At 40.0% G+C, this 13829-nt stretch overlaps 3 protein-coding genes across 4 annotated transcripts; 1 reads left to right on the top strand and 2 right to left on the bottom strand.

Annotated features, from left to right (window-relative positions):
• Positions 1 to 98: 98 nt before the first annotated feature.
• Positions 99 to 2470, top strand: LOC134858643 (glutathione S-transferase omega-1-like). Its single transcript, XM_063874633.1, has 6 exons — positions 99 to 260; positions 844 to 952; positions 1072 to 1294; positions 1401 to 1502; positions 1720 to 1826; positions 2048 to 2470. Exons 1-6 carry the CDS (start codon positions 233 to 235, stop codon positions 2196 to 2198), a joined length of 720 nt encoding a protein of 239 aa, XP_063730703.1. The 5' UTR covers positions 99 to 232; the 3' UTR covers positions 2199 to 2470.
• On the bottom strand, positions 1846 to 7612 carry itprip (inositol 1,4,5-trisphosphate receptor interacting protein). Of its 2 annotated transcripts, none has more exons than XM_063874631.1 (2): positions 7482 to 7612; positions 1846 to 5108 (listed from the first exon to the last, which is right to left on the bottom strand). In XM_063874631.1, the coding sequence occupies exon 2, from the start codon at positions 5037 to 5039 to the stop codon at positions 3423 to 3425; it is 1617 nt and encodes a 538-aa protein (XP_063730701.1). In that variant the 5' UTR covers positions 5040 to 5108; positions 7482 to 7612; the 3' UTR covers positions 1846 to 3422. The 2 variants fall into 2 exon arrangements, with proteins under 2 accessions (XP_063730701.1, XP_063730702.1); XM_063874632.1 differs by lacking the exon at positions 7482 to 7612 and adding an exon at positions 5918 to 5938.
• A 338-nt stretch (positions 7613 to 7950) lies between these two features.
• Positions 7951 to 13447, bottom strand: fas (Fas cell surface death receptor). Its single transcript, XM_063875287.1, has 9 exons — positions 13233 to 13447; positions 12601 to 12689; positions 12187 to 12318; positions 11960 to 12077; positions 11777 to 11844; positions 11605 to 11700; positions 9703 to 9758; positions 9006 to 9024; positions 7951 to 8633 (listed from the first exon to the last, which is right to left on the bottom strand). The coding sequence occupies exons 1-9, from the start codon at positions 13301 to 13303 to the stop codon at positions 8350 to 8352; spliced, it is 933 nt and encodes a 310-aa protein (XP_063731357.1). The 5' UTR covers positions 13304 to 13447; the 3' UTR covers positions 7951 to 8349.
• Positions 13448 to 13829: the final 382 nt, after the last annotated feature.

Here is a 13829-nt window from a genome sequence, read left to right as displayed (position 1 = left end):
TTAAACTGGTTTCCCCCACAAATACAACCGACAAAAAGGGTTAGTTTTTGCGTATCCCGGGCAACCAAAAAACTCTTAATGCTATTGGCTGAAACGTTATCTGACACGCCCATACCGGAAGTACAGGAAACATTCAATAGTACAGCCACATCTCGCTGTAACTAGTACGGTCTGTTCTCGTCTTTTACTCACCTTCTCTGGTTATACTGAGACCACCAGCTGTATTGCAAACATGTCTACTGAAAAGAGTTTCGCCAAAGGTAAGGAGCATAACATGGATAACTCAAGGACAGTCTTGCAAGTAATATTTTGCTAGAAAGCTAAACTATCATTAGCAGCACACATATGCTTTTTCACTTCCTTAAATCCGTCACGTACTTATCAGAGCTTTCTTTTCAACTGAATGCATTGCTTTATATGTAAACTATATTTTAATATATAGTTTAGATATCCTCATCCCGCCAGATGTTTGAGCACCTGTGCATTTCCTGCTCTTTGCATAGGGCTGTAATGTTTCAAAACTTGACGGTACGAAACGGCTGCATTACGTAACGTCTCAAAATAAGAGTACCATGGATGACGCACTTTAATCACTTTTTATTCATACGAATTGTACGTTCTGAAATTATTCTTTGCTTGTTATGTAGAATACAAGAAACCTTTTACTGTAGCTATAAGATGCCTTCAAATGGATACGTAAATATAAGTACAATGATTAGGCATAAAACGGTAAAAGAAAGTCAGAATACATTTGAATGTTTACTTTTATACATTAATAATAAAAACATAAATCAACATATTTTTGTCATTTAACGAAAATGTCCATTCATTTTATTCTCACAGGAAGTGCTGCACCTGGTCCAGTCGCCGACGGCAAAATCAGACTTTACAGCATGAGATTCTGCCCTTTCGCCCAGAGGACCAGATTAGTGCTGGCTGCCAAAGGGATTAAGTAAAACACGTTTAATGACGCTTCAATATAAATATCAATAGATTCCCCTTGTATTAAAATATGAAATACCTGGGGGCTTTTTTATTAAAAATGCAAAATCTGTTTGGTTTTTCTCTCAGGCATGAAACCATTAACATCAACCTGAAAGACAAACCTGACTGGTTCCTTAAGAAGAATCCTCTCGGGCTTGTCCCAACACTGGAGAACCCTGCTGGTGAGGTGATTTATGATTCTCCAATCACCTGCGAGTACCTGGAGGAAGTTTACCCTGAAAAGAAGCTGCTTCCATCCTCTCCTTTTGGTAAAGCCCAACAGAAGATGATGTTGGAGCATTTCTCCAAGGTATGTTATATAGGGACTTCTTCATACTTTTTTTTCCTTTTTATTTACGCTACATGTCTACTGTTAGGATCTTGAGATAATAGAACAATGCTTTTGTTTTCTACAGGTAGTACCTTACTTCTACAAGATCCCAATGGGGAGACAGAAAGGTGAGGATGTCTCTGCACTGGAAGGAGAACTGAAAGAGAAGTTTGCCAAATTAAATGAGGTAGGTTGCAAAGTTGAGTGCTCTGGCTTCTTTACACAGTCAGCAGACATGTGATGTGGTAGATTGTCACAAGGAAAGAGCTTATGTGCAACTGATTTTTTAATGGACCCTAAATAACCGTCAAAGATAATGAGTGAGTTCACCGAAGGGTCTGTCTTCAATGTCTTTACCTGGCTATTCAGTGTTTTACAACATGAACATACTGATGTTTTTACAGGACATAGTTAACAAGAAGACCAAGTTCTTTGGTGGTGATGCCATCACAATGATCGACTACATGATGTGGCCATGGTTTGAGAGACTGGAGGTGTGTGAACTCAAACAGTAAGTAATAACCTCTCAGGACATTCAAAAATAAATACATTTTATTTGTGGAAGCATTTCAAAACATTCAAGGTAACAATAGAGAAAAGCAAAATGTTCAAATATGAGGTAAAGTCCAGAAATAAGACTTGAGGAGCAGGGAATTTCACCTTAACAGATATATGCAACTTATGTTTATATCTTGCCATTTGGTCAACAATTTATTCCCATTGTCATTTCAGCTGCCTGGATGGCACACCTGAGCTGAAGAAGTGGACAGAGCGCATGTCGGAGGACCCGGCGGTCAAAGCGTCCATGCACAGTGCAGAAACCTACAAGGCCTTTTACAAGACTTACCAGGAGGGAAAGCCTGACTACGACTACGGCCTGTAGAACAGAAGGGATCAAAATCTAAAACCGTCCCATTTGTTATTCATATCCAGTTTTGGTTGATTCTGGGATCAGGTCTGTTTTTACAACTTTATCATAGGAACATATTTTGCGACAGATATCGTTATGAGTTAACATTAAAAAGGGATACAGGAATTATGTGTAATTGGAAGTATAAGTCTTGATTTGTTATTAAAGGAAATATTAAATATGAACCAAAATGAGGTACAGGAAAATATGGCACTTTTCTTTTCTAATAAAAAATGTAGATGTTATGACTCTTGCCTGAATTTCTGTCTGTGTGATATATTAATAAACAAAAACTAAATAATGTTTTTCCTCAAGGCCAACTAAGGCTGTCCAACACATTAGAAATGTAATCGGCACAACAATATAGCAAACTTTGCTTTATAATTAGCAATACAAAAAACACTGAACATCACCACATGTAATAGCTGCCATTAGATTTGGAGAATATTTAGGAAAACCAAAACACTGCTTTACTGTCAGGAAAATGATTCCTTGTTTGGACTGGTATATTATCAGAGGTATTTCTGTTAAATGTTACCCCAACATACAGCTATTTTCATTTAGTTCACTTGTTGCTGCTTCTTTTAAATCTCTCCAGGTTACATTTATAAAGCATACACATTGACTTATAAGTTGGTCTGCATGATTTATAGAAAAACTAATTATGAATTTCTTTTGTCAGATATTGCAATATGATTCACAAACATTGAAGGGATTGTTTATTTTGAAATTGTTATTATTGAAAAGTATATTAAATGTGTATAAGGTAATTGTTAAAGATGATGTGTACCAAATAATGTTTTGTCTGTAGAGTAAGATTTGTTGGCTAGGATATCTCTTACAGCTCCACAACCCTTTATTCAAAATTGTATACTAACACAAATTTAGTCTATAACAAATATTGTGCTTCCTGCTATTTGAATATTGCACATGTCCATACTGTGAATTTTGATATCATTTCAAATAATTGTGCAGCCCTACTTTTAAGCTTCAGAAACAATCCTTCAGACTTCATTTAACACGTCAAGACAACAGCTACAGTACGAACCACTAGGTGATTTTAAGATAACTGTCGTATGTTCACCTTTTCATTTGATTGCTCATCTGGTGTAACTATTCATACCATTATTCTTAGTAACACTGAATGATATTTAAAGATCTGTTGGTGGTTTAGTTTTAGAAAAACCTGGCCTAAGCTCATAAACTTTCCTCTTGCCTGTGGTGTAAACCTCCGTTTGATAAGGGCGGAGTGAACTCTTGTATGAGCACGGGTGCGTTTCTCAACATCTCTTTGAAATGCCTGACTGTTGCTGCATAAAGTTCCCTTTGCAACACCAAAGACCGAAAGAGATTGATGGGCCCTGCTTTGCTAATGACCTCAGGCACCTGCAGTTCTTCTGGCACTCTACTGTTCCCAATCAGAGCGTGATGAAGTTTCTTCTCATGTAGGCTCCTCTGTAAGAAGCTGAGCACATCCCGAAGCCTGTGCTCAGTATTCTCAATGCCCCACGCAGAGGGCCTTTTACTCAGCAACACGTGCAACAGGGAAGTCTTTAGGTGGTAGTTTGTGAGGGCAGTTTTTCCTGTGAGTACCGTTTGCTTTTTGTGTAGGAAAGTCACAATCTGAAGGCAGTGTAAATGACAGGAATTTTGTGGCAGGCATTTAGCTAAATGTTTCAGCAAATTCCTCTCGTAGACAGCATACGAGAGGGTCCAGTATGGGTCGGGAGAGCTGTCATGATCTGATGGAAAGTGTGGGACAAAATAAGCATCCGTACTTTCCAGCTGAACAACCGGTATAATGTTCATTACGATGACTTTCCATGAACGGAATCGGATCTTGAGTGCACCGGCTGCATCCAGGTTGCCAAACGTGACTTCAAAGTCGTATTTGTGAGAGATGCGGCCCCACGCTTTGGTTAAACTGATCTGAAACCACTTCATGATTTGATCTTTGGCTAACAATTGAGTGTTCCTAGAGCACAGCAGCTCCTCAGGACTATGGTCCAATTTGACTGTGTCATCCCTACCATGCAACAGACAGAGCAAGTCCTCCCCCAGGTTAGCAGAGCCACAGAGACATCCCTCCTTGTCATCCCGAAAGCCTGCCACCTTTATCCTACCACAGCCCTGCATGTCTGGAGGCATGTCACTGGAAGGGCTGCACCACAAGTCAAACTGGAAGGAGTACGGATCTGGAGGCGAGAAAGGCACTATAAGGTCGCATGTGAGTGGCTTGCACACCTTCCAAGACTCAAACATGCTTCCAATCCCGACAAAGTCCCCGACTTCCATGTCTGCCTCCCCATCACAACAACTCCTGAGTGATTCCAGCAAGTCATCTGCAAAACCCTCAACAAACTCTCTCACCCTCCAGTTTTCATGAGCCGAAGTGTAGTTGGATTTGTCGCAGAAGTTGCTCAGGACGTCCTTATTCAGCCCCATCGTCCCGGGGGTGATGGCACCACTCTCTGATAATAGGTCTTCATCCTCAACTGGACGAATTTCTGTGTCAGAAAGATTCACCCTGCACATCTCGATAGTGAAAAAAATGACAAAAGACACGGTGCTCCACAAGTACCAACTATATCCTTCCTCTGAGCTGGATATTTCTTCCTGCTTTGAATCCAACAGTGAAAACTCTTTCTCCAACCTTGCCTGCTCTATTTCCAGCCTCTCCTCGTGCTCCCGCATTCGAGCGATCACCTCATCGTCCTGCTCTGGAGGCGTGGTGTTCTCTTGGGGAAAGAGCAAGGGGTGGTTTAATATGGCAGCAGTCACCACCATACACACTCGTGCAATGGCCCCCTGCATCTTCAGCTTGTTTTTAACAAACACACATTGAAGCACATCGCAGACGTCTGGGCAGCTGCTGTTCAGATCCTGAAACAAACACATAAACAGTTGGATGTTATTGAAAACACAAGTGGATTCAAGACACAAATAAATCTTAATATGCTGAATATAACATATACAAATCACGGTATATTAAAGAAAATAGTTTTGTTAATAACACTCCATCCTAGTGGGAAGCACAGATTGATACACATCTAAATATAGAGGCAGTGGGCTGAGTGACGCACTCGTTCGGGTATCAGAGGGTGCAACATGGGAGGAAGGAAGATTGAGCCATTTTGGTCGCCCTTCTCTGATAATAACCCTATTCTGTTACTAACGTTGTGCCTTTAAGCATTAACATCCTGTTAACATTTTGTCCCAAAAAACAGGGAACAACACCCCTCTTCCTTGAAAATATCCCAAAAAGATTATATATGATGAAATTTGGCTTCTTAGAGAAACACTGTAGGGAACACTGGCATTGACGTCATTATCTTCCTTCCTGAACGTCATCAAATAACCGAGAAGTAATGCAATAAACTGTACAGAAAAGAAAATTACACAAGTCTCTTGCTTATGTTCCAACCATGTAGTAAAAGTTAAAGAGACAGCTACACACTGCTCTGTTAAAGGCGCACTGAATTACTTTTACAATCATATAATCTGAAAGTAGTATAATGCCCTGAAATGGGACTTCCTGCAGCTAAAGTAAAACAAGAAATAGGATGTTCACCTACATCATGATCTCACTATAAGACCATGAGATTATAAGCTGTTCTGAGTCGACATTTAAAATGACAGCAGTAATGGCAGCGTATGTGAGGCCAGAGCGCAGGAAACTTCCCATGACTTACTCACTGGGCTGTTCTCCAATACCAACATGGCTCAGTCCATCCAAACAAACATGAATCCAGACAGAGAGAGGACTGTACTGTATTTCATTAAAAAAAAAGATTGTAGATCTATCATTGAACATGTAAGCAATATAAAGTCTAAATCCTAGCTAGTTTTTGTTTTCCTCAAAAAGGTTTCAGACAGTTAAAATGTTAAATAATCTTCTTACCGCTAAATAAAAACAATCTGGTTAAAGTAAAATTCCTAAAAGGTGCCTGTACGTATTATCAGCAAAAATGTTTATGCTATTGTATTACATTTCAGTATGTTGCAGCTGGTACATTTACTGTAAGAAATGCCTTTAGTTACTTGGAATTTTTTGCTACCTCGTATTTCTACTCCACTACATCTCACAGACAAATATTTTGTGTTTTACTCATTAGCCTTTATTTCATTTAGCTGCTGCTTTTATCAAAAGCGACTTCAATAAACCATGAAGTCAATATAGCAAAATCCTGCAAGTACATTAGCTTTCAATAAGACTTACATAAGATTTAAATGTGTATTATACTATAAACCTACAACTTCTAACTACTAAAAAAGTATAGCAATATTAACCTCCAAAATCAAATTGTAGTTGAGGAGTACTCAGATACCAGTTGTAGGCCTAGTCCTTCTACAGGAGTAACTGTCAGAGTTGGAAGAAGTGTTCAAATAATTAACATGTACTTCAGTAAAAGTAGCAACACGAAAACATATTAGTTGATTTAATAATTTAAATCTGCAAAGTAACTAGCAACTTAATCTGTACAATAAATGTAGTGGAGTAAAAAGTACAACATTTGCCAACAAATTGTAGTGGAGTAAAAATGTCAAGTAGAACAACGTAAAGGTTCTGAAGTACAACTACAAAAGTACAATTACCTTAATTGTCTATTTAAGTACATTACTTGATTAAATGTACTCATACATTCCACCACTTGTTACTATAGTTCATTACTTTCCACTGCTGTTCTGAGGCTACTTGAAAGCATATCCGAGTACAAGTACACGCACTAAGCAGGCCTAATGTAATACAACTTAATTCCATCACACACACACTGTGACGTGTCTGTGTACTTGTACAGTTGTTGCACATGCCAGCAGTTACCTCCTTGGTTGTCTTAGCAACAAAATAGTGGCTGAGTAACCGCTCATCATGGAAATGTCGAGGGAAAAGCACACACACACACACACACACACACACACACACACACACACACACACACACACACACACACACACACACACACACACACACACACACACACACACACACACACACACACACACACACACACACACACACACACACACACACCAGAAACATGAGTCACTTTACAGCTTACAAACAGTACTCTGTGTCGATGTGCAAGGCTTTGAAGAACACAACAATGTCGAAAACGTTCAGCAAACATAAGCAACAGGCATCATCTGGGGGACATAACTGCACGTTTGAACGCGCTTTTAAATGTGTCGATGTAACCTGTTTATTTTAAAAGCATTAACAATACTATGGTGTCAAAACAGTTGATTAAAACCTACCTTTGTGCGGTTTTTCCGCTACGTCCATCCTGAAAAACGTTTATTTCGGTGTCTCCGGTTCACGCATCCTGACCCAAACTCATGTGAAGGAGGGAAACAGTTTTTTCTCTCACTCATTTCCTGACTTTGGGCTCCACCCATAAATAAAGACACCACCCAGCTTCCTCTCCTTAACCAAAAGAGGCATCTGAAACTGAGAGGAGTCCGGTGTTGTGCCTGAACATGTATTATTTTTCTCAGATCTTAAATGTCAAGATGTCGAATTACTCGTACAAACCTGCGTTCTTTCACTGTTGACTGGAATTTGGTAAAAGTGATGAATGGATTTGTGGCATAGCATTTGAGAGCTCAATTCTTTATAAAAGTAATAATTTGTTAAACCCTAAGTTCCCATAAAATACTATTGGACACCTAGACACAAGAACAAGGCTGTACAGTAGATAGGAGAAGAAAGGACATATGAGAATAATGATGTAGAACAGTTTTTATTTACATAATAATAAAACAATTGTGGGAAGCAGTGGTTTTATAATTAGAGTGTATATAAGGTGGATATAAGATGTAATGTGGTATTGTAGTTTGAAATTAGTTAGAGACACTTTATAGGAAACATCTGCTATGATAAATCTAATATACACAAGTCATGCTTTCACAACACAACAATGTTTTGAATTTCCCCCTATAATACCAATCACATCACAGTATTCCTCGAAAAATTTAACTTTAAATTCTCTTTTTACAAAGTTCAAATACAGACAGAAGGACTCATGTTAGCACACATACACTCTTACATCATGTAAACATCTCCACTAAGTCAAAAAAAGAAAAAAATCTAAAAATATTTGAAAAGTGCTTACAATAAACACATTCAAGTGGGAGGAGTTAATTTAGCGATCACCATCTCTGCCTTTTTTCTGTGGCCACCATTTTTCATGTTTTGGATCAAGGTAGTAAGGGCCTGCCCGCCCTCCTTCTGCACAAACTCCTGTAGAAGTTGGAGTGTCTGCTCCTGAACATCACCAACATGGTTCAGCTTACAATTCTCAATAGTAGTTTCTAACATACAGCTGCGTATTGCTACATCCTTCATAGTCTTCCATCCAATTATATTGGCAATGTCAGGCAGGTTGGGCCCCAAAGCCAAAAGTGGTTCTAAGATTAAATAAAGGAAAAGGCACTTATTTTAACAAAGCACAGCACACATCATCACAACTTTACTGAACTTGTAGGGGCATATTGATTTAAACACAAAATATTTAAAAGTATCAGAGTAAAAAAACAGGATTGTGTATGAGCCATAAAACATTGGTACAAACTATAGTGAAATAGGGTATTGATATTCACAGGATATTTGTCATTCGGCCTACTGATCATTCCAACTGGGAATATTAGAATCACTATCAGAATCGGTTTTATTGCCAAGTAGGTTAACACATACAAACAAAACTCAAAATATAGAGAAATAGTAATTAAACCTCTAATATAGCATCAATTTCAAAAATTTGCACAGATGGTTTTTTTTACCTTTAAGGGACAGATCCTCCTGAGAAACGGAAGAAGAATGAATGTTAATAAACAAATTACAGTTCTGATAAAATAACAAACCACTTACACAATCTTTACAGATTTCAAATAGTATATCTGCTAGGGCTGGGGGAAATAATCGATACAGCATTGAAGCGCGATACTTTTTGTTGTGATATTGTATCGATACACGGATTTTATGATATGAACTTTTCATATTGCAAATCCAAATTAAAGTTGTAGGTAACAATTGCTTTTTCAATCAACTAAATGGTACGTAGCTTTTTCTTGTGCTGTCATTGCCATGGATAAAGTCAGTGGGATTGGCTGGAAGTAAGTCAATACAAAGATGGAGTCAGCGGAGAAAGAAATCAGCATATCGTAGAACCGCAATGCTATCGTACCGTGGCTTAAGTATTACAATTGTATCGTATCGTGGGGACCCTGGTGATTCCCACCCCTAATATCTAAAGTATATCAAATATGCACAGACACAAACAAGCACAATAACAGGAACGCCAAAGGTTTCATACAACTAACCTGCACCTCCTACAGAAAGGGGCAGCTTTGCCAATATTAGAGAAGAAACAGAAAGTTGTTCATCATACGTGCACATGTTTTGTGAGGGGAGATAAAACAGGACAAAGCCAACATCTCATAAATGGATGAAAAGAGATCAAATTGAAGAATAGCTTACCAAAACACCAGCTGGACCACCATTTCTTTCTTCGTCTGGAGTATTATTTCCTTTCCCTTGTGAAACAAATAATCAAAAACAAGACAGACTATTAAAAAGATACAAAAGCAGCCATTAAATCTGAAGGTTTCTCAAATTAAATTTGAACTGCACTGGAATCAAAAACTGAAACAATTATACAAAAGGGAATATATTGAAGCACATGACGGAGAACCAGCACCTTATTGTGGTGGAGAGATTTGTGTGCCCCGATGAAACTGGGGACTGTGTTGTCTGGAACCTTGTGTTCCTGGCAAGGTCTCCCATGGCAAATTGGTCTCAGGTAAGGGGCCAGACTAAGATTGGTTCAAAAAGACCTCATGACAAACAAACATGAAAGCGAGGATACCCGGCCCGGAGGAAGCCTGGGGTCCCCTTCTGGAGCCAGGCCCAGAAGGAGGACTCGTCAGTGAGCGTCTGGTGGCCGGGCTTGCCACGGACCCCGGCCGGGCACAGCCCGAAAAAGCAACATGGGCAACACCTCTTTTCACTCTCGCAAGGATCCTGGAGGGGGCCTGGGAGTACGCTCATCCGGTCTACATGTGCTTTGTGGATTTGGAGAAGGCGTATGACCAGGTTCCCAGGGAGATACTGTGGGAGGTGCTGCGGGAGTATGGGGTGAGGGGGTCTCTGCTCAGGGCCATCTAATCTCTGTACTCTCAAAGCGAGAGCTGTGTCCGGGCACTCGGTAGCACGTCGGACCGATTTCCGGTGAGGGTTGGCCTCCGCCAGGGCTGCGCTATGTCACCAATCCTGTTTGTGATATTCATGGACAGGATTTCGAGGCATAGTCATGGGGGAGGGGGTCTGCAGTTCGGTGGGCTAAGGATTGCACCACTGCTTTTTGCAGATGATGTGGTCCTAATGGCTTCATCGGTCTGTGACCTTCAGCACTCACTGGATCGGTTCGCGGCCGAGTGTGAAGCAGCTGGGATGAGGATCAGCACCTCCAAATCTGAGGCCATGGTTCTCAGCAGGAAACCGATGGACTGTCCACTCCAGGTAGGGGATGAAGCCTTACCCCAATTGAAGGAGTTCAAGTATCTCGGGGTCTTGTTCTCGAGTGAGGGAACAATGGAGCGTGAGATGGGCCGGATAATCGGAGCAGCGGGAGCGGTACTGCAGTCGCTTTACCGCACCGTTGTGACGAAAAGAGAGCTGAGCCAGAAGGCAAAGCTTTCTGTCTACCGAGCCATCTTCGTCCCTACCCTCACCTATGATCATGAAGGATGGGTCATGACCGAAAGAACGAGATTGCGGATACAAGCGGCCGAAATGGGATTTCTCCGCAGGGTGGCTGGCATCTCCCTTAGGGATAAGGGGAGAAGTTCAGTCATCGTGAGGATGCCACCTGGGCGCCTCCCTAGGGAGGTGTTCCAGGCACGTCCAGCCTGGGAAGAGACCGAAGGGTAGACCTAGGACCAGGTGGAGGGATTATATCTCTTCGCTGGCCTGGGAGCGTCTTGGAATCCCCCAGTTAGAGCTGGTTGATGTGGCCAGGGAAAGGAAAGTTTGGGGCTCTCTGCTGGAGCTATTACCTCCGCGACCTGGACGGAAAAGCGGGAGAAGATGGATGGATGGATGGACATGACGGAGCTGGACTAGCTGGTTATGTTGTACTTGAAACAATAGGATTTGAACAGGTGTGCTTGAAAAGTGAAAAAAGAAAAAGAGCCCGTCTGCAAGCACTGTGACAATGTTTATTGTTACAGTTGCTGATGTAAAAAATTAAATAAAGTTAAGAAATAGAATGTGAACATTAGTATTATAACTGTGCTTTCTTATTTCTATTCAGAAACACACACTGTTTCAGAACCCTCTGCTGATCTCAACATATAGTGGTAAAGTATTAGAAATACTCACGGTTGTGTTTCCTTATCCAGATGAATACAAGAAGTCCAATAAGTATCAAAACAATTGGGACAATTATGCCAGCTATCATCCCAGTGTTAGTCCCCCCTGAAAACACAAGATACAATTAATAAATGATATGGCAATGTAATCATTTAAGCCACCCGAATGCAATAAGGCATACCTTCAATTTTGTCATTGCAGACTGTGTCATTGGTGGCTGTACAGGCTACTTTGACACCATCAGTACATCTGAAACCACAAAAAAAAGTATGCTTACATTAAATTATTATAACAGTGACACTGTTTTGCAGACATTTCTTTAAAGAAGCTATACGTAAATCTTCTAGTTTACAGAAGAACTTACTTTTTACAGAGGTAGCAGATTCTACAGGTTTCTTTACCAATGCTGCAAAAGTGATCCTTTTTGCATCGACACGTTGCGTCTCTGGCACGGGTGCAGGGTTCGTCCACCTCTAGATTGGCTTAAAGGACCATAAAAACACATTAAACATTAGAAGGACTGACATACTGCTGCATTGCTTTTAAACTGTATTTTTGCTATAGTCTGGTGAGGTTCCATTTTGTCTTTACCATTGGTATGTGAGCAGGACGTGCATGGCTCACAGGATTCCTGGTAATGAGGGTGACTGCTGTATGTCCTTTCAGCACAGTTTGTGCATATTCTAGGTTGACTCGTAGTGCAGTGCCTCTCCACGAACGTACCTACAACATTAAGACACATGAACCAGGGACAGAAGACAATATTTGGAGCAGCTTATGATTTACACACTATATTATGCAAACCAAATGTAAGTTAGTAGCCCCTAGCTAAAGGTTCTGTGTTTGCATTTGCATATTCTAAAATGATATAAGCAATCTATCTATAGATCCCATTTTGTCCAAGATAACTTAAATCACTTGGTTATATTTAAATATAAAAAGCTTCTAAACCTTAAACTGATTGTTATATTTCCATTAAGTTTACGTATAACCTGTGATACTTACCAGCACCACACAGACAACAAGTCGCACCCTCATGCTCGTACGTGCCATCAACACACTGCTGGAGTTCCCCTTGAGCAGAGGACAAGTCCCTGGAAAATAAACAAACAAAAACATTTGAAAATCATTTCAAAAAGATTTCACATTTTCTCATAGAACTCTCTTTAAAACACTTTTGTTATTTTGTATTAAACAAACAGGAAATAAGCGTTTGCGGAATGATGCAACCTTCCCCCTGAAACCATGTTCATATCCAAGACTGTTGTTTACTTCTGTCTTGTATTTATATGTAGCCATATTGTATTTCAACATTCTTATTTGAGGCTGTGTATGTATTTATATCACGTATTTTAGCTCTGTATGATCACCTGATTTTTGTTATCACCTGGATATAAATACGAACCAAAACAGAAACTGAAACTAAGTCTTACAACACAATACGTCTATCACAATGTCTAGAAGGTATAACTTTTATAACGTTTTAATAACATCGCTTTCCATACAGTTATATTTTAAGTATGTTTAACTCTGGTGTTCTTGTGAATTATGTCACACATCGATTTGTTCCACCCTGAATTTCTTCACGCCTGTACATCTTGTCATAAACGGATCATAAAGGTCCTCTCTTTACTTACACTGTTAGAAGAAAAACCAAAACGGCGATGAAAACCCACGAAGGAAACTTGCTAGAGTCAGCTGCCACCATGCTGTGGTACTTTATCGGATATTGTAATTAACAGTAGGCTATGGCCACGCTGCTTACGGTTACTGCCCTGTATTGAAACTGCGAGGCGGAGCTGAATTGGGTATGTTTTGTCTTCATTGCTTTGGTTTCTGTCCTAAATAGAAAATGAATCATGCATTTTTTAGTTTACATTTCAGTAAAAACTTTGCATGGAGTAAACAGCTGAGAGGTATGGGAGTAGCTATCATGTACAGGGACGTGCACAGACATTTGGAGGGGCTATTGCTCTAAACTGGAAAAGGGGCTTCTAACTAATTACCTTAAATAAACTCACTAATTAATGACACCAGTTCGATACGCATTATTCTTATCATTCTTTATGAGCGCAGTAACGGTAAGGTATCAAATTACTTATTTATTTAGTATTCCATAACTTAATAACAGATGGTCAAACTAAAATGGTAGAGACGCAGAAATCCCACAATGAAGCGGGACAGTGAAGTGGTCTCCCTTTGTGAGAGAGCGATCAAGAGAAGAGAGCAAGCGT

Source organism: Eleginops maclovinus, chromosome 22 (genome assembly GCF_036324505.1).
Source record: "Eleginops maclovinus isolate JMC-PN-2008 ecotype Puerto Natales chromosome 22, JC_Emac_rtc_rv5, whole genome shotgun sequence".
In the NCBI taxonomy this organism is placed as follows: Eukaryota; Metazoa; Chordata; class Actinopteri; order Perciformes; family Eleginopidae; genus Eleginops; species Eleginops maclovinus.
The sequence above is the reverse complement of the archived record's forward strand: the minus strand, read 5'-3'. Positions and strand labels throughout refer to the sequence as shown.

Excerpts from the sequence above, each read along its gene's own strand:
- LOC134858643 (XM_063874633.1), top strand. The coding sequence starts at position 233 with ATGTCTACTGAAAAGAGTTTCGCCAAAG. Across the intron at positions 953-1,071 it reads CTGGCTGCCAAAGGGATTAA|GCATGAAACCATTAACATCA; the intron begins GTAAAACACGTT and ends TTTTTCTCTCAG. Across the intron at positions 1,503-1,719 it reads AGTTTGCCAAATTAAATGAG|GACATAGTTAACAAGAAGAC; the intron begins GTAGGTTGCAAA and ends ATGTTTTTACAG.
- itprip (XM_063874631.1), bottom strand. The coding sequence starts at position 5,039 with ATGCAGGGGGCCATTGCACGAGTGTGTATGGTGGTGACTGCTGCCATA.
- fas (XM_063875287.1), bottom strand. The coding sequence starts at position 13,303 with ATGGTGGCAGCTGACTCTAGCAAGTTTCCTTCGTGGGTTTTCATCGCC. Across the intron at positions 12,690-13,232 it reads TTGGTTTTTCTTCTAACAGT|GGACTTGTCCTCTGCTCAAG; the intron begins GTAAGTAAAGAG and ends TTTATTTTCCAG. Across the intron at positions 11,845-11,959 it reads ATCTGCTACCTCTGTAAAAA|ATGTACTGATGGTGTCAAAG; the intron begins GTAAGTTCTTCT and ends TTGTGGTTTCAG.